This window comes from Harpia harpyja, chromosome 15, assembly GCF_026419915.1.
Source record: "Harpia harpyja isolate bHarHar1 chromosome 15, bHarHar1 primary haplotype, whole genome shotgun sequence".
NCBI classification, from domain to species: domain Eukaryota; kingdom Metazoa; phylum Chordata; class Aves; order Accipitriformes; family Accipitridae; genus Harpia; species Harpia harpyja.
In genome coordinates this window covers 25,263,335-25,287,414 of record NC_068954.1, presented here as the reverse complement: position 1 = coordinate 25,287,414, position 24,080 = coordinate 25,263,335, and the positions used below count along the sequence as shown (strand labels likewise).

The 24,080-nt window shown below is 36.6% G+C and overlaps 1 protein-coding gene across 1 annotated transcript in view; it reads left to right on the top strand.

Annotated features, from left to right (window-relative positions):
- Nucleotides 1-24,080, top strand: part of CSMD1 (CUB and Sushi multiple domains 1) — a 1,244,186-nt gene that overhangs the window by 222,363 nt on the left and 997,743 nt on the right. Inside the window, exon 2 of the mRNA XM_052809685.1 lies at nucleotides 6,261-6,477. Coding sequence (XP_052665645.1) covers nucleotides 6,261-6,477 — 217 coding nt within the window. The remainder of the gene's footprint in view (nucleotides 1-6,260; nucleotides 6,478-24,080) is intronic.

Sequence of the window (24,080 nt, the reverse complement as noted above, 5' to 3'; positions counted from 1 at the left end):
AGATACGAAGGTAGCATAGGAAAACACAAAAGAAAAGACAAAGGGGTGGTTGCAAAAAGATGTGCAACCACCTACTTATGTCTTACAGCTCTCTACTGCTTCACTGTCTCAACTGATGGCGGCAACAATTGAAATCTGTAGTTACCTGTTGTAGTTCAAGAGGAAATCTTTTTTGTTCTACATATGTATAACACATCTTTGCATAACCAGGAACATTTGTTTTTTACCTTTCTTGTTAAAAGACATATTTGCGAAACTGTTGCTGTCATGAGCTTTGCTGCTCAAAGTCATTTAAGTTGTGGCTAATACTTACTGCAGTACTGAAGTTCCTGCAAGGGTGCACGTACATGAGTTAGAGGAGTCATAATTGCAAACATGAGGTACTCCGGGGATGCGAGAGATGTGCATTTGATTTTCTGTGCAATAGAGAGAATTTAAAATCTGTGACAGCTCTAACCATCGACTCTTATAGTTGAGGCCTTACAAATAGGGATAAAAGAGAGATGATGGAGTCAGGGATTCATCCTGCTATATATGCAAAGAAAGCGATTAATGCTGTTTTGTGCAGACTACCAGAGAGAGCTAATCCCAAGTCAAGGTAGGTGAAGGCACGTGTACCACTGAGATCCCAGTAAGATTCAGGAGTTGCTGGGCCCTCTCTGAAGGCTTTCCTGGAAATAAAACTTCACTGTCCGAGAGCATTGCAGGCCAACATTGTAAAACTAAAAATTACTCCTCTTTTGAACACAGCTGTAGCAAGTAGCCTTCAAGAGAGCCTTGCTGGGCCAGCAAATATTCAGAATATAAAGGGAAGATTAATGAAGACAGCAAAAAATACATATGTTTTTTAATTCCCATGCTTGAACTGTTGTCTGTGGAAAATTCCTCAATGCATTTGTTTAAAGTTGAAAAATTGGTAGAACAGGTCATGGAACAAACAGACAAAATAAACAGTAATGTCACAAGCACCATGTGTTATTCAGAGTTTAAAAGACAATCAAGGGAAATATTGTTGCACTGTTAATGTAATCTCCAGCTTCAATTCACCTGAGATGCCCATATTTAAAAGGGACCGAGGGGAGTTAAGGAACTAAAAGCTGGAGTTTTTACAATGGAGGGAATCACCATGGCATGCCAGAGAGATCTGTGCTGGCATCTGTGTTCAGCACACTCATAAATGATCTGCAAAAGGGGGTAAGCAGTGAAGTGACCGTGATGATAGGAAGTTATGAGTTAATAAAGATGAGGACCAATTGTGAAGAATTACAAAAAAGGCCTTATGTGACCAAGTAAGTGGGTGTTGAAGTAGTTGATGAAATTTGGAGTAGATTAATTTGATGTGATGCACATAGTTATAAACTGTGGGAAATCTACAGGGGAAAAAACATTGTAATAAATCCTAATTTTCCATGTAAAATGACAGGCTCTAGCCTCACTGTAATTCTGAAGGAAAGGAATCTTGGTTATAATACATAGTCCTAGAAAAATGTCAAGCAAATGCTTACCTTAGCAAAAGAACAGATCAAATTAGTAGGAGAACAGAAAAGGGATTAAAAATATCACTGTTTAAATGATGTGTATACATTTTCAATATGACAAGAAGTTCTGGTATCCCTATCTATCTCATGAAGGGTATAACAAAGCTGCGAAAGGTTCAGAGAAAGGTTTTAAAATGACTTCAGCACAAAGAACAGCTATATAAAGTAGAACTTATGAACTTGGAAAAAAAAAGAAGCTGGGACATGATAAAGGTCAATAAGATGGTAAGTGGCATAGAAAACATCAATAAGAATAATCTGTATGTTCACTTTTCATACAAAAACTTAGTGGGTCATCAGTTGAACCTAACAGATGGTAGCTGCTGAACAAACACAAAGAAGGGTTTTTCAGGTTTTAGGATTCCCTCTACAATATGTTAAAGATCCTAGAAGTTAGTATAGACTCAGAGGTTGACTGGATGAGTTCATGGAAAAGAAATCTGTCAAGGGCTATTAAACAGAAATATGAGGCTCCTGGAATGTGTTCCTTTTAAGAAATCCCTGAGATGCAGATCTTGAAGGGGAGGAGAGTTTTCTGGCTAAGTCCTTCCTAGGCACCTCCTTTGGCTTGCTGTTGGAGAAAAGATACCGAGCTGAATGAGCCTTTGATCTGTCTGAGCGCAGCTGTTCTTGTTTACTTATTAAACTTACTAGTAAAACTGTAACTCATATTAGAATCTACTTTAAAGAATGAGGGAGATATGATTTTGCTAGACATCTCTTCTCAGCCTCACTACTAGTTTCTGCGTTCCTCCGTAGCTGCAGAGTGGAAGATGCTACTCGCAGTCACAACAAGAATAAATGTGACTTCATTTTCATTATCATGATTGTTCAAAATATCGCTAGCATCACTGACTTTACTACAGTTAGTTTTGGCACATTTTATAGTTTGCTTACTCAAGATACATACATCTTGCAAAAATTGCTTTCTATGTAAATATGTATACGTATACAGATGCATCTGCATATATGTATAAATATATCAGTCTGCCATGAGGAGAAGTGGTTGTCTTTTTGCTTGTTTCTTGTAGAAGCATTTGAAACTTGAAAAAAAAAACCCAAACCAATGAATCTGTACTTTTGCTAGTTCTAATTATTAGATACTGGAAAACAGGGGATGGGGGTGATAAACATAGTCATGATAAATATAAAGGCCCGGGAAAATAAAAGTCCAAATTTTAGAAAATATTTTGTAAGTTTGTATTTTGTGAGGTTTGTTCAAAATATTATGGCAAAGCAGTACTTAAATTCTACTGATTCTTAGTGATCCTACCACCCATTTGACCTCAGCATTTAAGGCAAAATTGCACTGGTTTAAGTTTTCTTGGTGAGCTCTCACTTAGGGGTCACAACTGAGAAATGTTAAGCCTGAGCAGGTGCAAATAGGGCTGGTACGGGATATGCAAAGAACCTTTCTAAGATAAAATAAGGCTGAAATCAGTGTAAATAATTTTCATCTACAAGCCAAGAGCATCAGTTTTCTTAAATTACACTTTTTATATCATGAAGTTAAAATAACTGTCCTGAAATATCCTCACAGACAACAGATGACAGAAAGTTAATGCTAACTGCATAGTTTATATTCATATAAACAACGATGTGGTGTCATACTAATAAAATTTTGGCAGTCTAATACACCTTTAATATTAAAATAATTCAGTGTATTGATATTGTATTCAATCAATGACTGCATGTCTTGTGAAAAATGGCAACATTTATTTTTTTATTTGACACAAGGGCCAGAGCTAAAGTGAATTGTACGGGTAGATCTTTTTAGGGTGTATTCAGTCATATTCTACCTACATTCTCTTCTGTGCTTACATTCAGCCCAGCAGAACTACTTAAACTGCTGATATTAATATTCTTCTAATATTTTCTTGTGGGTATGTTCAGTTTCTTTACTTTGTTGACACTTTCTGCTGTTAAGGCACCCATAAGAAACAAAATATTCTTAATTAATCCCATCAGTGTCCTCTTACTGGTCTGTGGTGTCTCTGCAGTCAGAAACTGCATTTTTTGTGGGGTATTGCATTGCCAGCTCCTATCTAATTTGCTGCTACCTGTCACCCATAAGTCTCTTCATTCCAGCTCTTCAAGTATATCCTCCTACTGAATCTCTCTTAAGTGATTTGATGCTGAATTTACTCTTTGGCAGAGGTGTAACATTTGACAGTTCTGAAGGTTTTAGACTTACATGTATTGACAAAATAGGTATTATACAGATAGCAGCTGATCCTTTTTTCTAAATACTGCTCTGTTAACATGCTTCATGTCTTAACCGGGCAGGGACAGACCTAGAAGGATGTCAGTTTTCTTGGCCTGCACAGCTCTTAAGCTCTTAAAGTCTCTTTGAGTATTGCTTAGTTCAGAAGCGAGATCCTCTTCGCAGTCGTCAGTGTGCAGCAGTGAGTTTGCTAGGAGTTAACTGTGTATTAAATTTCTTCTAGGATTTTTATTGGGGTTTTACAACACTAAGTAAATAAGTATGTATTTATATATATGCATATAAAATTAAGAGCAAACCTAAATAGCATTTCACAGTAATCCTTTATGATTCTCCTTTGCCTTGTGTTTCTTGGGCACAAAGTGAAGAGGCAGCATGTTTATGAATAGTTTCCGAACTGGAGGGATGTATACACAGGAGGGCAAAAGCAAACGAGAAAGAAAGGGCTATGGGTGGTAAGAAATGCTTAAGTTAAATGCGAAAACGTTGGCTGCCTCCTTTATCATTAGAGTTTGTTTATTTTCCAAGAGAATAATGCACAATAACTTGGATCTACAGTAAGGTGTACAAAACACCTTTTGGAATAAAATTGGGAGCAATCACTGACAGCTGCAAAAACTTCTGTGAGTAGGTAGCAAGTGCCTCTATAAGGAAGCTGCTGAGTTATGGCCATTTTGGGGGTGGGAGGGCTCACTTACTACCCCAGCAATATTCAGTTTTACCTTAAGCCAGCTGTAGTGTTCCCTAAGGGATTGGGGAGGTAATTTGTTTGTCTCCCTGGAAGTCAGCAATGTAGTTAACGTATTGCTTTTACATATACAGTTACATATGGTGTATTATGTTCTTTATACACCACAATTACAAATTTCTGCGCCTAAAAGGTGATTCTGTGATAGATAGCTTGATAGCTCTCCTCTTTCAAAGCAACCCTTTCACACTAGAGTGGTAGGAAAGCTGTTGTGCAGCACGGCTTGCAGGGTACTTGATTTACACAAACCAGTTTCTGGATGTTGGAGGCATGAAGTAGCTCATTAGAGTATTAGCATGGTGGGCTGTCACTATAGTTTTCTGTTTTCAGAACATTATTTCTGTAGTAATTAATTTTTTTAAATTGCTCGTTACACTTGTATGCCATTCCCCCTGTGGTTGTATGAAGAGGAATACAATGCAAAGCATCTGCAAGGATGCTGACAAGTTACAGTGAACAGTACATAGCTGCAACTTTCATGCTAAGTCCATGGTGTAATAGATTCCTTCTTCGGGAATGTTTAATAATACCAATGTTTTATTAAAGTGAATCAATTGGTAGATGTACTAGAGAAGATTTTTACTTTAAAGGCCTCCTGAATCCCCATAGCCTTTTTATCTCTTCATTAGAGTTTTTGTTACGTTTGAAATTTAGTACAAAATGATTACTTATTAGTTCTTTAGTTTTAGCAGCAAATCCCTTTTATTAAATCCATTTTATTAAGATTTAGAAACCTCCCACAAGAATTTGACAGCACTGCTCTGAAAGATTCAGTCTCAGAGACCTACTGCTGGGAAGTTAAAAATAAAATTGCAGCCTGAAACACTTTTCTGGTTTAGGTATAACAATAAAATGCTGGGATTATACTTGTTCTGAAGTGCTTAAAATGCATGTAATAATCCAAGCATTACAGTGCACAGAATGGCCTTAAACTTTTCTCTGTTCAAATATTTCATTAACGCATCTTTCCAGCTCTGAGCCAGTACAGCTGTTGTGTGTGGGATTAACAAAATCAAGTAGGAAATTAGCAAGAGTGTGCACTGTAAATCAAGGTTTCTTGCTGAGGACTTTCCGTTAATGAGCTACCATACCCTCACAAGGTCTGTAGGATGTGCAAACCAGACACAAATGACTGCTGAGTAAACCCTTAGTGTTATTTTTTAAGAAACCTAAAAAAAAAAAAAAAAGTTAACACTTTCCTGATCACAATACATGTGGCACTAAAAATGTTATACCACAGAATTTTTGCTGTGTTTTCGAAGCATAAAAATCTTAATGTTGGTTGCATTAGAATGCGTAGTAAATGTGTGTCTACATTTTGCTCTCCATGTTGAAAGTATGTTTCAGAACAGCAGAAACTCTAATACTTTAGTATTTATATAAAAACTATAAATGGCATTCACCAAAAAGTTCTGAACACTCTCTGGCATTAAAACTGTCAGTCTGTTGAATTTATGGCATCAAGGCTAATGCTTAAATTTCACATTTGGATGAATAAGTCATACATTGTTAATGCTACATAACCTCAAATAATGATTCATTGCATAAAAAGATGGTAGGTGTCTCAAAAAATCCAGCGATGGGGGTTTTGAATCCAGAGGGAAAAATGGTATAAATGCAATTTTATGTGGTGTTTGTAATCTAGAAAAAATATTATAAAATTAAGTTTACTTATAGTTACTCATGTAAGAATATATACTGGGGGAGGGAAAAACCACCAAAATACATCTTTTCCTTTCTTCTTTTTCAGGTCAGAACTGTGGAGGCTTAGTACAGGGACCAAATGGTACTATAGAAAGTCCTGGATTTCCTCATGGTTATCCAAATTATGCCAACTGCACGTGGATCATTATCACAGGAGAACGTAACAGGATACAATTGTCATTTCATACTTTTGCCCTCGAGGAAGATTTTGATATTTTGTCAATTTACGATGGACAGCCACAGCAAGGCAATTTAAAAGTGAGGTAAGGTACCTTTTTTTCTTTCTTAATTTATTTCTGTCTCTCTGTCTCTCTTTACCTCTCTCTTTCTCTCCTGAATATACATTCTGATGATATGTTACCACTACATTGTGTTTCCTTAGTTCTTCCCCAGGCAAGGGGATAGCAGTCCCCCAAGATCTCACAGTAAAAGACATTAATCCAAGTTCAGATCTTTATGGCCCTAGCTCATATATCAGTAGCATCAGTTGTACTTAATATTTGCACAGTTCAAGGTCAGTTTTGGTAAAGGCCCTGAGCACAGGAGTATTCCAAGTTGCAGTAGCTTATTTTTATATATCTGTCTGCCGATGGAATCCAGATTTGGCCTAGGACCTTTTCCTGAAGGCACCTGTCCCCATTTTTTGAAAGAACTCTTACTGAGATCATGCTGTACTTTTCTACCATGCCTACAATATTTGAAACAGAGGATGGGCATGCTGCCTGTGCTAACAGTGTCTCAGGGTCCCTCACCGAATGTGGCACAGAAGAAGTGGTGGGCGATACAGTAGTTTGTGGGAGGCACAATCTCATTAGTGAGTGTTAGGCAACCTCTGGAAATGCTTGCCAGATTAAATCCTTCAGGTGACTATTGCCTACCTTGCAGATGAGTTGAGCTGTAAATTGTTTGACTTTGCCAAAATTGAAATTCTTCTGCATGTCTAAGTAAATACAATTATTAAGCAATTAGGGACCTTTAAAGGTCAGAAACTGGGGTGCCTTATATGTCCAAATACCACTGAGGTTACAAAAAGGTTTTATGGAAGCTTTTTGATCTTGAAGCTTTTCACAACTTCAAATTTTGGTGCATCAGTTTCATTGGTGTCTTGCTTTGGGTGCCTTGGTCATTTGCTGGATCTGGACCGCAGAGCTGGAAAGCAAACATTGCTTTCAGTGCTGCTCTGTCATTTTCTGTTCAGGCATGAGATTTATGGAGTACTGTAAAACACTGCTGTTAGTTCTGTTGTCTGATTACTCTTTTACATGCTGCTGATTTATATTATACTGCTAAAACAAATGTGGGAACATCACCTATTTGTTCCACATTTTAGTGGGTATCATCACGTATTTTTGACAAGAACAATGTTCTGACTGATTGTTGACTCAGTTCAAAAGTTTTGAAAACTGTGGACAGTAGTATACAGCTACTGATGCTTGAGTTGCACAGGGTATGTGCTTCATTTACTGTACTTAATTGACCTTTAGTACTTGTATTACCTTTATACAAAGATTAATATTTCTTTTTCAGTCAAATGCTTTTATTATCAATAGCTAACATACCTGCTTGTTTTGCACTAATCTGTTAGTAGAAAATTGTTTCAAGGAGAAGCACCAGCTGATGTTCTGTGGGTATGAGTGTAGAAGACAGAAATACCTAAGTATGATCTTGATCCCACTGAAGTCATTGTCGTTGCCACTGATTTCAGTAAAACAAGGATTTCATTTCCAACTTCCAGCAGTGAAGCAGATATTTTATTTATACTTGCTTGTATTTGCCAATTAGTTACCTTCATAAATGGTATTATAAAGAAAAAAGCATTCGTTAGCTTAGCAGCATGCAGAGGTTAAAAAGGCAGAATTTGAATGACAGGTTTCTATTGACATGTCTCATACCCTGTGACATACCCTTTGTTGCACAAAGCACATTCACAGGTGTACCCCTCTACAATTGCACATTTTGAGACAATTCCCTCAGCAGATATTGGAAAATTATAGTCTTGGTTTTTTAGCTGACAGCATGCAAATGCAAGAGAGCATCTTGGAACTTCTGCTTCAGGGTATGCTTTTTTTTTTCCATAGATAAAAATACTCTACTAGACTTTGGGTAATTATATTTCTTTAGCCACCATGCAAAATCTGGAGGTTTTCCTTAAAAATAGCTGTGTAAATAGAAAGCTCTCACAAACTATAATAATTAAGTAATATTCATCCCATATTTTGTAAAGTATTTTTCAGCTGCTAAAGCAAAATTGGATAAAAATGAATAGTACCTTCAACTAGTTTACTGTGCTGCCTGAAGGACATTTTTGTATGCTAAATGTGCACCAGGATACTTTCACTACATATTGATTGTAAAACCCAAGAAAATAGAAACATACATAAAACATACTGAAACAATAAGGGAAAGGAATAAATTGTTTTAAGCTGTTTGTGTGGAGGAAGAAAAGAGAAACAGGTAGTTGTAAGATGTATATAAGCTTCTTTGGTTAGTGCCTTGAAGCATATACTGTTTTAAGGCAAAAGTTACACATGGTAGCGATCATAGGTTATTGTAAGCTATGTTATGAGGAGGTTGCGAAGTAAGATAGTAGCGGGAAGAACAATATAAACAAAAGATAAGGCACCAAAAAGAGCTATTTTAACATCTTCCTATTTTTCTAGATAAAACCCAGCTAGCATTCTGTCATTCTGTGTAATTACTGAGATCTATGGTCCAAAATTTTCCTTAAAAAGATTGCTACAGCTGCTTTATTTTTGTCACTGTAAAGTTCATAGAACACAAACCAGGATTTGATATATATATATAATACATATATATAAAAAAATACTATTTCACTTGGCAAAACGTAATCCAAGAGTGCAGCAGAGGCTGGGATCTGCTCGGCTGGGGAGCAGCTCTGTGGAAAGGGACCTGGGGGTCCTGGTGGACAACCAGCTCAATACGAGAGTGAACGGTGTGCTGCTGCGGCAAAGCAAGCCAACGGGATGCTGGGTTGCATCAACAAGGGCATCGCCAGCAGAGACAAAGAAGTCATTATCCCACTCTCCTCAGCGCTCGTCAGGCCACACCTGGAATTCTGTGTTCAGTTTTGGTCCCCGCTATACAAAACCAGATGTGGACAGCCTGGAGAGGGTCCACAGAAGGGCCACAAAGGTGATCAAGGGACCGGGAAACCTGCCACGGGAGGAAAGGCTGAGAGAACTGGGTTTGTGCAGCCTCGAGAAAAGAAGGCTTCAGGGAGACCTTACCACCATGTTCCAGCATTTAAAGGGGGGCAACAAAGAAGACGGAGAGGGGTAATGGGTACCAGCTACTCCTGGGGAGATTCTCACTGGACACAAGAGGAAAATTTTTCACAATGAGAACAATCAGCCATTGGAATAATCTGCCCAGGGAAGTGGTGGATTCCCTGACACTGGACACTTAAGATTCAGCTGGGCAGGGTGCTGGGCCATCTTGTCTGGACCGTGCTTTTGCCAAGAAAGGTTGGACCAGATGATCCCTGGGGTTCCTTCCAACCTGAGATTCTATGATTCTATGATATATATAAAAGAGGAAAAGTGAAATTTTAAGTATAATGCTACCTTATGATAATGCTTGGTATGGTACTGTAGTCTTAAGTGTATAAACAAATGTAAAGTTAGGTAATTAATTTCACCATATAGTGTAACCAAAACAGATGTTCTACGTTACTGAAAAAAACTTATTGTAAAGTTTAAGTGTTGCATTATCAGTTGATGGGGAAAGATTTCAGAATCTAGTTAAGCTAGGAAAAGATGTTATATGTATTTTTTATTTGCACTTTAAATTGTAAAGGAGTTGTCATTTGCTATACGCAGGTAACCATCAGCACGCAGAATTCATATGGCTGGAACTCTTGTGGAGGGGAGATGCAAGTGTGGTGCACTAAGACAACAAAGTTATTACTCAGTTGTATTCCTTGTGGATTGTTTCCCTAAGTGAGAGTTGTATTCAGTAGTTCAGTGTAGCGCAGATGCTAGCAAATACTTATTTTGACATTTTTTCTGTGTTGTATGGATCAGATATAATAGTAAATTGTAATATTTTTAAATAGAAATGAGAAATGTATCAACAGGACATAGGGAGTAGGGACACAGGCCAGCGCTGAAGATTCTCAGTGTATAGGCAGATGTGATCTGACAATATTGACTTATTGACTTGGGTACTGCCAACACATATGTTACCTGCCACAAGCAAGTGAATTCAAAACAGACGTTTCAAGAGTTTATGGATTTCAAAAGTCATTTCAGGGCTGGTTGTACTACATAGCTATCTTCCACAGCTGAAAAGAGAGTAATGCTCATTAATTCACAAGTTTGTGCCTGTACTTATTTGATAAGGTGCTCCCACCTCAATCAATCATAGAATCATTTCGGTTGGAAAAGACCTTAAGATCATCAAGTCCAACCATTAACCATGCCCCCTAAACCATGCCCTGGAGTACCCTGTCCACTCGCTTTTTGAATAGCTCCAGGGATGGTGACTCAACCACTTCCCTGGGCAGCCCATTCCAATGTTTGACAACCCTCTCAGTAAAAAAATTTTTCCTAATATCTGACCTAAATCTCCCTTGCCTCAACTTGAGGCCATTTCCTCTTGTCCTATCTCCAGACACCTGACAGAAGAGACCAGCACCCACCTCACTACAACCCCCTTTCAGGTAGTTGTAGAGAGCGATAAGGTCTCCCCTCAGCCTCCTTTTCTCCAGGCTAAACAACCCCAGTTCCCTCAGCCGCTCCTCATAAGACTTGTGCTCCAGACCCTTCACCAGCTTCGTTGCCTTTCTCTGGACACGCTCAAGCACCTCCATGTCTTTCCTGTAGTGAGGGGCCCAAAACTGAACACAGTACTCGAGGTGCGGCCTCACCAGTGCCCAGTACAGGGGGACGATCACCTCCCTGTTCCTGCTGGCCACACTGTTCCTGATACAGGCTAGGATGCGATTGGCCTTCTTGGCCACCTGGGCATCTTAGCATAAGTTTTGTTACAGTATATTTTTCCTATATGCAGAATTCCTGAATAGGGGTTTCGTAGAGAGGTATAGGGAAACCATAACAGGACTGGGTAAACAGAAGTGCCTGTATCAAAACCTCTGTTGCTGAAGAGGTGAGGTGGGGTGTAGGGAAGTGGGGTGTTAAGACCTTGAACTGCTAATGTTACAAACATGGTGAACTATGTGCGATTGCCTTCATCTCGGTGTATGGCTTGAGATTCCACATGTTTTTTAGATGTCAGATGCAGGTAAATGCTGCAATCTCTGTGTTACAGTGTCTGTTGGTAAAAGTTACTTTTTTAGTATCACACAATTTATTTAAGAGTTAGTTATGGAAGATCTGTGCAATATACTCTGGAATAATCTTTGGAATTATCAATTCAATCTTTCAGACAGTCCTGAAAAACTCTTAAAAATGGATTCCAAGCAATTTTGTTTTTTCTTACACAGAAAAGCTGCTGATTAAATTATATACACTGATAGGAAAATGCAAATGCACAGACATAAATATTTTTTGTTGTGTTTATACACAGCTGTCAGTTATTTTGGACATACATGATAAAAATTATTTGGAAAGTTATTTTAAAATGTCTTCTTGCCTTCCTGGTGTCTCAGGCCTAAGCATTATTTAGTGTACTGCAGCCTAGGTAATAATATAATAGATGCTGCTTGTTATTACTCCTATTAGTTGAAATAAACATTTTTGTTTTAATGGAGCAGTAATGCAAATGGTGGAAGTTGCCAATGGAGCATATAATAAAATAAAGCTTACCAAAAATACTCTGACAAGCATATATACCATGTATGTTAAATAGCAACATGTTCCCTCTGCTTTCTTGAATCATGTAGAAATAATAGGAATTAAATATGAATTCTTCACAGTATTCACTTTTTCCTGTCTCCAGCAAGCAATAAACCATGTGTATAGTCTGCACTTCATAATCCAAGCACAGAGATAAAAAATGTTCACTGAAGTTAAAGTTTGGGCTCCTGTTTACTATTAAACCTCTTTTATCTTAACAAATCAAGATTTATCATGTATTCAACACATTTTAAAAATTTTTGTTTGTTTGTTTTTTGGTTATTATTTGTTTGTTTCTTTGGAAAACTATTTCTATCTTCCTTCTCTTCAGGATTAAGAGAACAGTGAAGCAATGAGGGGGTGACTGACTTTTCTACAGAACTGCTGACTGCACAAGCAAGAGCTTTGTGTAGTTTACAGTTCTTTATTTCTTTTTTTTTCCCTTCCCCATGAAAATGTCATGTGTCTTTTTTTTACCTTTTTATTGCACATCAATTTCTACAAGTTGATTTCAACGTATAGGATTTGTGTGTGTGTGTTGAGCTGGTGATTTTGTGAAGAAAACAGTATAGGAATGAGTACAGTAGACATCTTTTTTCCAGCTGAAGCTTACTTAGAACACAGAACAAACTAACAGAAACTGAGCTAGTGTTCAAATTTGTAAAAGGTTATTGAATAATTTCAGCAGGATATTCTGGTATTTTGTACATCTGTAAGAAAAGGAAAACAATTATTGTTTGGTTATGCAAATTGATTACTGAGTTCCTGCCAGTAGAGATGCCTATCAATGACTATCATTCCCCTTTTTATGTTAAATAAGATTTTTTTTTTGGCTTTTTCAGCTATTAAAGTATTAGGGAGAAGGAATCATTTATAGTAGAGGGCTAAAATGTGATTCATTATATATTACATAGCTATTTTAGGAAAGGAAACTATGACCCGATCAGCTAAATGCTGACAGATAGTTTCTGCCAACAGCAAAAAGAGCATGCAGTGGAAGGAAAGATAATTTATGTGTGCAATACTGGCAGGTTCAAGCTCATATATGGCAATTTTTTTTCACAGGTGGATAAAAGGCAAAAATCCTATTCCCAAAATTGTTAGCTTCCCAACTCAAAATCTTAAGCTTGCTAATTTTATTGGCAAGCCTACATACTCAAAAGATTTAATGACAAAATTATTAAATATAAAGTCAAGTAAGGAGTCTGCTTACTAACAAGAAGGTACTTCACCAAGAATTATAGGCCATATTAATTACATGTTTTAGGCTGATACTAAATGATGGTCAACTATAAAAGAATATGATACTTCTTTTTTCCAAAAAACATGGAGTATTGTTTGAACTCCCACCTAAGAATATCCATTTCATATTTAAGGAACTATGATTTCTTGGAAAAAAAAAGGTTAGATTCATTTAACAAGTCAAAGCAATGCATGAATTTATACTGCAATATTCTACATCAGTTGCTTAAAGCTTTTATAATGTAATTGTTTAAGTCAGCATGTTTTTCTTTAAAAAATGAATCTGATGCTCACCATAATGAAAATGGTAGCTGTGCTCAGGTTCTTTGTCCTCTGTCCTTTGTCCTACCTCCTTCTACTTCTGTGGAGGTAGGTCTCTTTTTTTAATCTGACTGGCCGTAGTACATCTTCAGGGAATATACGGGTGTGACTTCTTTGCCTCTTCTGTACTTGTCAAACTGGACCTGTATAAGCGACAGCAGTGATTTGGTGCATTTGTTTGTAGTGTTTCACCATCAGAAGTATTCCTAGTAAGGGACTCAGAAGGGGAGAGTTGTGATGTGGCTCCATAAAATGTTAATTTCTATAGTTTTAGAAACTTTAGCATGTGTTAGGTAATTGTACTGTTTCATAGCTATACAACCAAATTTGAATTAAGGGGATAATAAAAAAATTGGTATATAAACACCTTTCTAATGAAGTAGAGAAACATTGCTCAGTATTTAAAGATACCTCATAGTAGCCTGCTGAGAAAGACGGGTTATTCATTATGAATAGCTTCTAAGTGTTTCACGTGACAATGTTTTAGAGTAGATCTTTGATTTCAGATGAGGTGCACATTTGCTTCCCTTGTTATTTGTTATTGCTTATGGATATATTACAATAATTAGTTATTCAGCTTGAAAGAATCACATTTATGATCATACTAAGCCAAACACCCATACATTCCTTGATTAGTTATTTTACAAAACAGACCACCTTGGGTATCCATTATCCAGCATTTCACCTACAAAATCACAGAAAATTGCGAGTTGAGAGCGTGGGTGTGGATGTATATGTACCTGGGTTTTGAAGAGCTCAGTTTACATCTTTGCTTTACCTAAAATCTCAGAATAAGGTTTCGATGTTACTTCAGTATTGGCCAAGTATAAGAAAATTTTCTTCATTGGTATATAATGTCTGCTTCATGTGCACAGGAAACTCACATGACCTACAATATTTTATGGAAAGCCTCTTCGATTCTGTCAGACTGATGAGTTTGTAATCTGCAGAAGTACAAATACTTTTAAGATTATTTTTTTTTAACACTGCTTAGTACACAATTTGGCATTTCATGCTTTTTTGAGAGGGTTTTGTTTTTTCATTCGTGATGGTTTCTGAAGCTCCTAAAACCCCCACGATTTGGCATAGTAACAATATATACACATTTTGACACTTCCTTAAATACGATAAATTCCCGTACAATCTCACATTCATTGTATTCTCAAAACTCCTTAGGAATAGGATACTAGAATCCATTCAGAATGCAGATAAACACCGTTTGGGGAATGACAGCTCTTAAAACTTAGATACACCTTAAAAAGTCTTTCAGTGTAGCTTAGTGATACAGTTGACACCAAAAATTTCAGACAACTTTCCAACTAAACAGGTGATAACATTAACTTGATTGCTGGTTGTGTAAGGGATTTTTAAATACATTAATTTTTCAGAGCGAGGGCAGTTGCTTACCGTTATTGTCTGTCACCTAAACATATATTACACATACAGTATACATACAGCAGTTTTATATCAGTCTTTCTGCACCTCCCATATTGTTCAAAAAGAGACTCCTTTTTATTTGATGTGGTACCTGTTGAATTGACATAATCATGTACGGAAGCCCTGCCGATCATCATCCCTAAATGCTGTGTATACAGTGACTATTACAACAGCTTTTGATCAGAGATCAGTCCATTCCCTTTGCTTATAATCTGACTGCAAGCTAATAATTAAATTACAGCCTTTAGAAAATTTGCAGCTGGACTCCTCAGTGAGAAGAAAGTTAGTTGTCAAAATCTGGCCCCTTTTGAGATTTTTTACTATACATCCTTATTATGGGATTTTTCAGAGTTTCTGTATAACTGTGATGATAGATAACTTTTTAATTAGTACATAACCTGTATGCTACAAAGAAATTTTGACTGCTTGTTTGTTTTAGAGAGGAAAAACATTTTATCTGTTAACTGGCAAATTAAAGGGGAAAAAAAGCCTTATAAAACATAATAACTGATTTGTCATATTTCTGATGCATGTCATTAGGTTAAACTGTGAATCACGTTCTCTTGTCATCTGGTAATTACCTGCCTGTCTTAACTGAGTCTTGTGATTACTGACTGTATGATCCTGGTCTGGTTTTGGGTCACCCTGTGCTGGACCAGGATGTAGTGATCGTGGGACAGATACAGCACCATAAAGGTTCAGGCATTTGAGAGGAACTCTGCACTCTTTCTGCTGTGAACTGCTGCAGTGGAAACTCAGCATCCTCTCCTCTGTGAGCCAGTCACCCACAATAAATTCCACTTGTAAAACAAATTTTGTAGCCAAGCGTTCTCATAGTCTTGTAGCTTTTGGTATTACTTAGAGAATTCCGTGAGTTTTCATCCTGTTCATATTCACAAGAGCATCTGCTGACATTATTAGGGGCCTTGGGTTTTGACAGTGATGTTTTTCCCACTTAATGGAGACTTAAATACACTTCTGCTGAAGTCCCCGGTTATTCCTGCACTCATACTTTCATTTGAGTGAAAACTATGTATGCTTATCTCCATTCGACTCAATGAATGTATTAAGAAAACTAACTAGTCAGTGGCTAACTGACTGGAAGCACATATAATGAGAGTGACACTGATCATAAGGGAAGTGAAGGCAAATTTTGATGATAGGCTCAATACCAGCTTGGCAGGGAACAGCACCCCTAGAAGACTTCTTACTCTTGACTGTTTGCTCTTTTCATTGATTTATCAATGTTCTCTTCTACCTGCAGATCTCATTTATATGTTGCTGTCTTTCAGAAAAAAGATAGTTTTAAAAAAAATAATTATTTGCTTCTCTCCCCACCCCCCCCCACACACCTATGCACTGTGGTTTTCTTTGCAGAATCTATTGTGACCAGTGTCATGAAAGAAAAGTCAAATGGCAAAGAAGAGAAAATAACAGATGCCAATATTACACTGCGTGTTTGTCTTAGTTGCTAAGACAGGCTAGTTCTCTAGGCTTCTGAAGTTAAATATGCATAATAAGGCCATAAGTAACAAAATTATGATAAATTTTAGTACAAATTCATAGACACTTTAAAAATCCATTTAATATTTTTAATTTATTGAGATAATTCTTTAATTCATGAATTAGAGAAAAAAGTATGTTGTAGGACTGGTTGGTGAGTACGTTAAAGTTAAGTCTAATAAAAAACACATAAAAACTGTTCTTAAAAATTGTAAGTTTTAACAGTTACATTTGAATGCTGAAATTAATAGTCCCATAGGTAAAATTTAAAAAAAAAACAAACCCAAAACCAAACAGCTAATTTTAGCAGATTTTGTTTAGAGTATTGAATTACAGAACAGCAAAGCACCATTTAAACTGATAATTAAAATAATGAAAAACAGGGGCTGCAATAATCCCATTGGTCCAGAATAATTCTTATTGATAGGGTTCTTTGAAATATACCTATAGGTATTAAAGTTTCCATTACTCAAAACATAGCCTCCTAAATGCTGCCTGCAAAAATGTCCTTAAAGTATGTGTGCGTGTCCGTGTGTATCTTTTGACACAACTTTCAGCTGATCATACCTCTCTCAAAATAGTACACCGAGATTTGAATTTCTTTTATTTTTCCCATGGATTTTTAAAGCAACTTTCAGCACTTTCTGTGGCTTCCATTGTGTTATTTTGTTGAAAGTGAATTTTATCTCTCATTTTCCACAATGGTCGAATGACATTAGGATTTTCTCAGTCACCCTTTCCTCACCCCTGGAACTGAGCTATGTTATTTACTGTTTGGGTGAGGAAAACCTTTCATATTCATAGGGTTCACAGACAGAATAGCAAGAATATTGTGGGGTGCATGGGGTGAGGAGGTGAGAACTGAGGAATAATGGCAGGAGGGAAGAGAAAGTGAAGGATACCAGAAGCAATGTGTTAAAAAGATTATAGGTATGCTAAACCATGCATTTAGGCATATGTACCTAATTTAACTCCTGCACTGAAAGACTGTAATTTAGTATATAAATTGTCTCTCCACTGTGTCTACTGGTGCATCAGGTAAGCTCGGGACTGGTTTTGTCCTATGTCATTGCAGAATATATGGCTGAGTTACTAATTTTGGTACAAACTCTATAAGCATGGGAAACTTGGTTAAGAAGTCCCCATTTGTAGTAGAGCAGATGTATTATCAATGACAGGTAGGATTTTTTTTATGTAAAATTGTTCACGGCAACTTATTTAACTTTGATGCATCTTTCAACCAAAATAGCCAGCAACAGGTAGGTTAGGGGATTCACTTGAGAGGTATGGAAATCCAGATTTAATCTCCTGAGTTGCCTGGTTGAAATGAAGGACTTTGATGGTAATGTCTGTCTGAGTCTCACTGTCTCCTTTTGGAGCTGTTCTACTTCTTCTGAGTAATTAAGCATTTATGGCATCAGAAAGGACCAGCGATTTGGTACTGTATTTCACTGGCTAAGGATTCTCTGGGAATGTGGGTGAGACTGATTGCTCCTATGCCTTTTTCAGGTAAAGTGGAGGCTTGAACCAGAGTGGGTGCCCTGGCCGCCAAGCTATAGGCTACTTTATGGTTGGATTTGTCTTTGTTTTTTGAGACAGACTGTGCAAGACCTGATGTCTAATGGTAAAATGGATTTAAATACTGCTTTTTTTTTCTTTGTGTAATTACCTGCAAAACCTCCTAACTTTAAAAGTCCTTTATGCCCGAGGGGTATCACATTTTTCTAAGTCAACAGATGCAAACCGTCTCTTGAGTTACAACCTTCCTGTTGCTTGTTGAAGGGTCAAGTCTAATGCTGCCAAAGGCATTGTGAACTCTTCTCCTAACTAGTCACCAAATGAGTTTAGGAAGTTGGGAAGCATGTATCCCAAGAATCTCACCAAACATTTGGAGTAGTAGGCCCTTCATGAGTTTACCTTTCTGTTCTGCGTATTGATCTGCTTTTCCCAGAGAAACAGACAACTGATTTAGTCTACCCTTAGTGAGCATTTTATCTAATCACTCTCAGCTTCCCTTATAGTCAATACAGAGAATCAGGCAATTTTAGAGTAATTTATCTAATTTATGTTACACATCAATTTTAGGTTGAGATGAATTATACCATAGAAATGCTTATTCTCTTCATTGGCCATAAAGATTTGATTCTGAGTAAATTCTAGAATATGTCCTTCCTGTCAGCATAGAGCCGAAATGGGCATAGCTCATGCTTTCCTTGCAGCTCCTTATTTTGAAAAGCAGGTGCACTATAGAAAACATACTTTGGAGTATACCTTGGAGATACCTCCTGTCTCAGTCTTTAATCTAAACAACCCCATTGTATTACAACTCTAAACTAGATTATATGTACCAATAAGATCCAGTAAACACTTTTAAGCATATTAGAAGCAGCTTTTTCTTCTTTCTCCTTCCTCACACTCCATTCTCCTTAATCATCATGAAGGACTGTTTCTGACGGATACACTCGTCTCTGTGTAGGAACAGGTGGGACAGAGTTTTTTCATATATTCTTAAACAGGTTGCTATGTCCCGTTTATCTAACTTCAGATATTTATAATATTTTACAAACCATATATTTCTCTTCATGCTAAAAAATACACAATCATAAATATACCTTATTTCCCATGCAGGAATTAGCTTGTTTGTGGTAGGTCATAGCCCCTGAGCAGAATAGGCAGATGTAATGTGTGGAATGAAGTACAACTCAACACACTGTAGGCACTATGAGACACTTCTGAGGGGACCTCCACAAAAACACATAGTAAGACATTTGTATAGCCTGAAAGGAAAAGTTAATTTGTATGGCGTATTCTGGATATATTATAGGCTTCCAAGAAATTGTTACCATCAGATCCAACCAAAGAAGATGAGTTTTGCAGTTAACAGTCAAATACAAAGCTGTATAGGGTGTTTTTATTCGCTGGTTCAATTCCTGGAGGCATTTGCCACCTTCACCAGGAGACATCTGAGCAAATGCAATCTCTAGACAGTATAGATATTTTTATATATTTTACATAAAGAGCTGGCTTCATTACTCCTTGTTTTACCTTTGTGATACATATCTCTTTTAAAAATCTCTTACAGAAACAGAAAGCAGGTGGCAACATAACCTAGGCAACTGTTTTCTTCTTCTTCTGCATCTCATGCTTACTGCATTACATTCATTACTTCAGTTAGGTGAATCACCTTACTAACTTCCATCAAATTTTATTTCATTTTATTAGAAAATTGTGTAAAAGTCAGTTATACTCTTTCCAGGAATGTCTGCCTCTCTTTTCATACCAGATCCATTGGTGCAGTCAAAATTAGATGAGCTGCTTAGGGCAAGAATCTTGTCCTCTGACACCTTTGTTAAATGTTACGTCCACCTCCAGTACGTTGTAATGTGTTTAAGGCAGAAGAAACGGAGGATGATTGGTTTAATGTGAGACCACTGTTCTTATGTTTGGTGGGTTCCTGTATGATAAAAGAGAGTTCTTAATAGATGCATATGCAAGTTCTGTGTCTGGTGGCCTATTAACACACACCTTGTTAAGGAGGAAAATCTGAGGGAGATACTGAGTATTTCAGATCTATACTATCCTTTACTATACTTAAAAATTGTTACAGTTTGGTGTTATAATTTTGAGAGCTTCCCTCAGAACTTTTCCCACAAAGGAAAGTGAGACAAGATCCTTGCTTCATCCATGGTGATGGAGTAATGAGGTAGGGATTCCCAAGAGAATGACGCAGGGATTTCACTGGACCATGTGTTTGGAGATATAAGGTAAAGAGAAGAGACATCCTCTTGTCTCATAGGTTATGAATTAGCTATCATAAAATTGATTAAACTGTCCAATTAAAAATACAGTTTTTTTCTTTACATTTAAGGTGCCATATGTCAGAAAATTAAATCAGAAGTTCTTTGTTACAATAAATGCAATAATTTTTATACTTTTTTTGAAAGTCTGCCGTAGTTTTTTTGCTAATTGCAAGATGGTTAGGCATTATCTAACAACAGAAATTAGAAAAATTATTTACCTTATGTTGGAAGGAGAATACTGCAGAAATCATTGATTAGTAGCATAACTTCATGTAGCAAGAGATGAAGAGTTAAGGGGGTGATGTGGAAAGCAATCAGAGTTAACATTTATAAAACAGAAAATTGTTTTAAAAGGTAAGTATTCCTTCTGTTTATTATGACAGAAGCACTGACTAGAGAAAACAGTGATGTTAAATGGAAATATGCTTTAAAAAGTCCAAGGCATTATTTCTTTGAGGAATTAATTCCACAGGATTTTGGTTAGAGTACAATCCATGTGTGATATTAGATATATGAGACAAACATGTGCAGCCAGGTTAGAAAATATCAAGCCAAATGGTAAAGCGACCATCATTTCATACAAGTTAGCCAGACCACAGTGCTGGGAAGTAAACATTTTAGTCCATATTTGTCACATTTGGTTTTATATGTCATGTCTTTCAAAGGCTGATGTCAGTCAAAAAATAACATAGTAAATGACTTAGATTGCTAACTTTTGTTTGAAAATGTATTTCCATGAAACTATGAAACCAAATAGTGGTGCTGTTGTACATATATCAAACATTGCACCAATCACTTTTATGCTGCACATCATTTTATTTACTAATTATAATAGGAAAGAGTTAATTAAAAAAGTATACCTTTTTCTTAGTTTTGCTTTTTCTTGAAAGAGGTAAAGCACTGAAAAGGAGTTTTAAAAAAATTGCAAAGTGACGTTGAAATTTCAAACAGTCACTGAATAAGGTTAGCATCTCTCTGTACAGTAAAAGAAGAATATATTGTTTGGAGGTTAAAAATTACAGTGTGGAGTCCTTCAATAAATGTTCCACAGCACACAGAATGCAAGGCTCTGCCTGGCATCCAAGAAGAAAACTTCTTCTCCCCCAGCCATAGCTTCATCTTTTTTTCCTGTAGAAATCATGGAAAATGGATGAAACTGAGAAGAGGATCCGTTTCCTTATAAAGATGACACACCAAGGCATCAAAATTTCTGTTGTGTGCTACAAGCATGAAAGAGCAAATTGAGCGTAACAAGTAAACACAAGGATCATGAATAAGATTTTTTGTTTGTTTGTTTGTTTCTTTATAATGTTTTGGGGCCTTTAGCCAAATATTCTAATGTCATGCTGTGTGAAAAAGATGTTCGTTTCTCTGCTTGCTGTGAGATGTTCCAAGTTTGGAAGAGGTTGCCACTAAGGGAAGAAAAAATGATGAAAGAATACATTAGCATGAATAACTCAATGTTCTCTAGTGAGGAAAGCAAGTTATTTACATATAAAATAAAAAAATTACACTCCAGCAGTGAATGAGTATCTAATATCAGATTGAAAAAGTGCCAATTTTAGGCTCATGCATGGGAAGTTTGCATGTGAATTCCTTACTTAAAATGAAGGCAGTTGATCCCAGCATTCAATGTGTAGTGACCTACCAGTGCATACATTGACATCTGTGAATAGAAACAAAATTATGAAATTGTCTAGCAAATTGAATTTTAAACATGATATCAGTTAAACATCTTATTAATAAAGACTAAGATAGTTTATATTCAGTGCCATTTTAGAAGAGGTGTAAATAAGACCACGTAACAGGAGTAGAAACTGTGGCTTCAAGGAAATGTTGTGGATTGCGCTAGTGGCTGCACAGCAGTGACAGAAGTTGGAAGGGCCCAAAGACCAATGTGACTGATAGTGCCAGTGTCTGCCCATTGTCCAGAGGCTCCACAGTTGGTCTGCATCTGGCTTTTTTTTTTTAAATCCAAGGTTTCCTGAGGCTTTTGTCTCCATCTACCTGAAGAAATTACTTTTGTCTCAACTTGGGGCTTAGGTGGCCCCTTTAATGTTTTACCTTTTTTTCCTGGTCTTATTTCAGATTTCCCACCCATGATCTTCCCACTTCTGCCAAAATAAAACTCGCCTCATGCACTTACACTGATTTATCATTTTTTTTTTGTGAGTCAGCAATTGAGAAGACGTGGACCTGGAGAAAAAATGAAAGATAATGCATTTGAGTGGACACAAACTAGGTCTGTGGAACTCTGAAAATTAGAGACAACTGTGTGCTTTTTTAAATTCCAAGAAGCCTAGGATTCAACAACCAAAAAGCAAACAAACTCCATAGACAAATAGGATTTGTCTTGCAAAGATTTAGAGGAGAAAAAAGTACTCTATTCACAAACTAGGCTTTCAGAATCTATCTTTCTTCAAATGTTTACTCCAATTATGACACTTGGGATGAAATGGAAAAGTAAAAAACACATATGAAAGGGACAGTTAATTAACTAACATGAATTCAAATATATGTTGATGTGGGTCTTAGGGAAGGTCTAGTTTAAAGTATACAAAGCATTTAAAGAACACTTTTTCTACATTAAACAAAATCATAATAGAAAGATTCCATGAGAAAAATAGAAAGCCACAGCCAGGAATTTGGAATCCCCCTTAAAATGCTGCTTCTGAAATCCTCATTTTCAAATGCTGCGGTTCTCCCACTCCTAAGGTGAGAAAGAGCAGAGGAGCAGAAGAACGGTATGTTATAGTTGTCATAGGACTACATTATACCACAGATTACCAAAGATACACAATGCCAATGAAACTAGAAAGAGGAGATGCAGTTCCTATGGATTTAGGTAAATAAATAATTTGTGCAATTATTGAATTATATATTTAAAACATTAAAATAAAGTACTAATTTCTAACATTATAATAAGGAGCACAGTGATTTGTTTTATAAAAGCCAGTTTTCAAAGCTATTCAGCATATTTGGCAACTGTTCAGGCTTGCTTTCACAGTATAGTCTTGTCCTCATTTATTTTTTGTTGCTGCAACCATTAATCATAGGTTCTCTCATTCTTTTTATAAAGCCTTTGTCAAAAGGAAAGCTTGTCAACTTTAGCATTTCAAGATATAGAGCACAGAAAGGAAAAGTTATTTTAATATTTTACATTCTTTAGTTATTAGTACTGTTCCACTATTTTCTCTTTGTCTGTGTTTCAAATCCTCTGTCTTGTCACTGATGGAGAGAGAGGATTTTTTCTGCACCCAGTCTAAATAAGTCTTTGCAAGCTTATGAGCACAAGATAGAGCTGATAGTGTCTACTTCTCAAGAGGAATGCATTAACACATTCTTGCCTGTAAGCTTTAATTTCCTACACTCAGAGATGTTGCTCATGTGTAGGAAGACTCTGCCTAAAAAGAAGGACGAATATGCTTAGCTAAAGCTTTAGCTAAATCTATCATGTTTCATGGAAATGATATTTTAGGAATCAATTTATGACTTTAAAATTGCTTATTTTCCATATTTAATATAATTAGAGGCATCTGACATCACATTGTAGAAGTGAATTATGACGTATACTGGTACAATATTGATATGAGCAGACAGTTTGAGTCATTTGATATACAGTTTGAGATTTAATTATCATAAGAAATTTACATAATGACCTTATGCTTGATTTTTCAAGTGGACAGCTATAAAGTTGAATCCAATAAAATATCTTTGCCTGTTTTAATAGTCCTTACTGGCTGTATT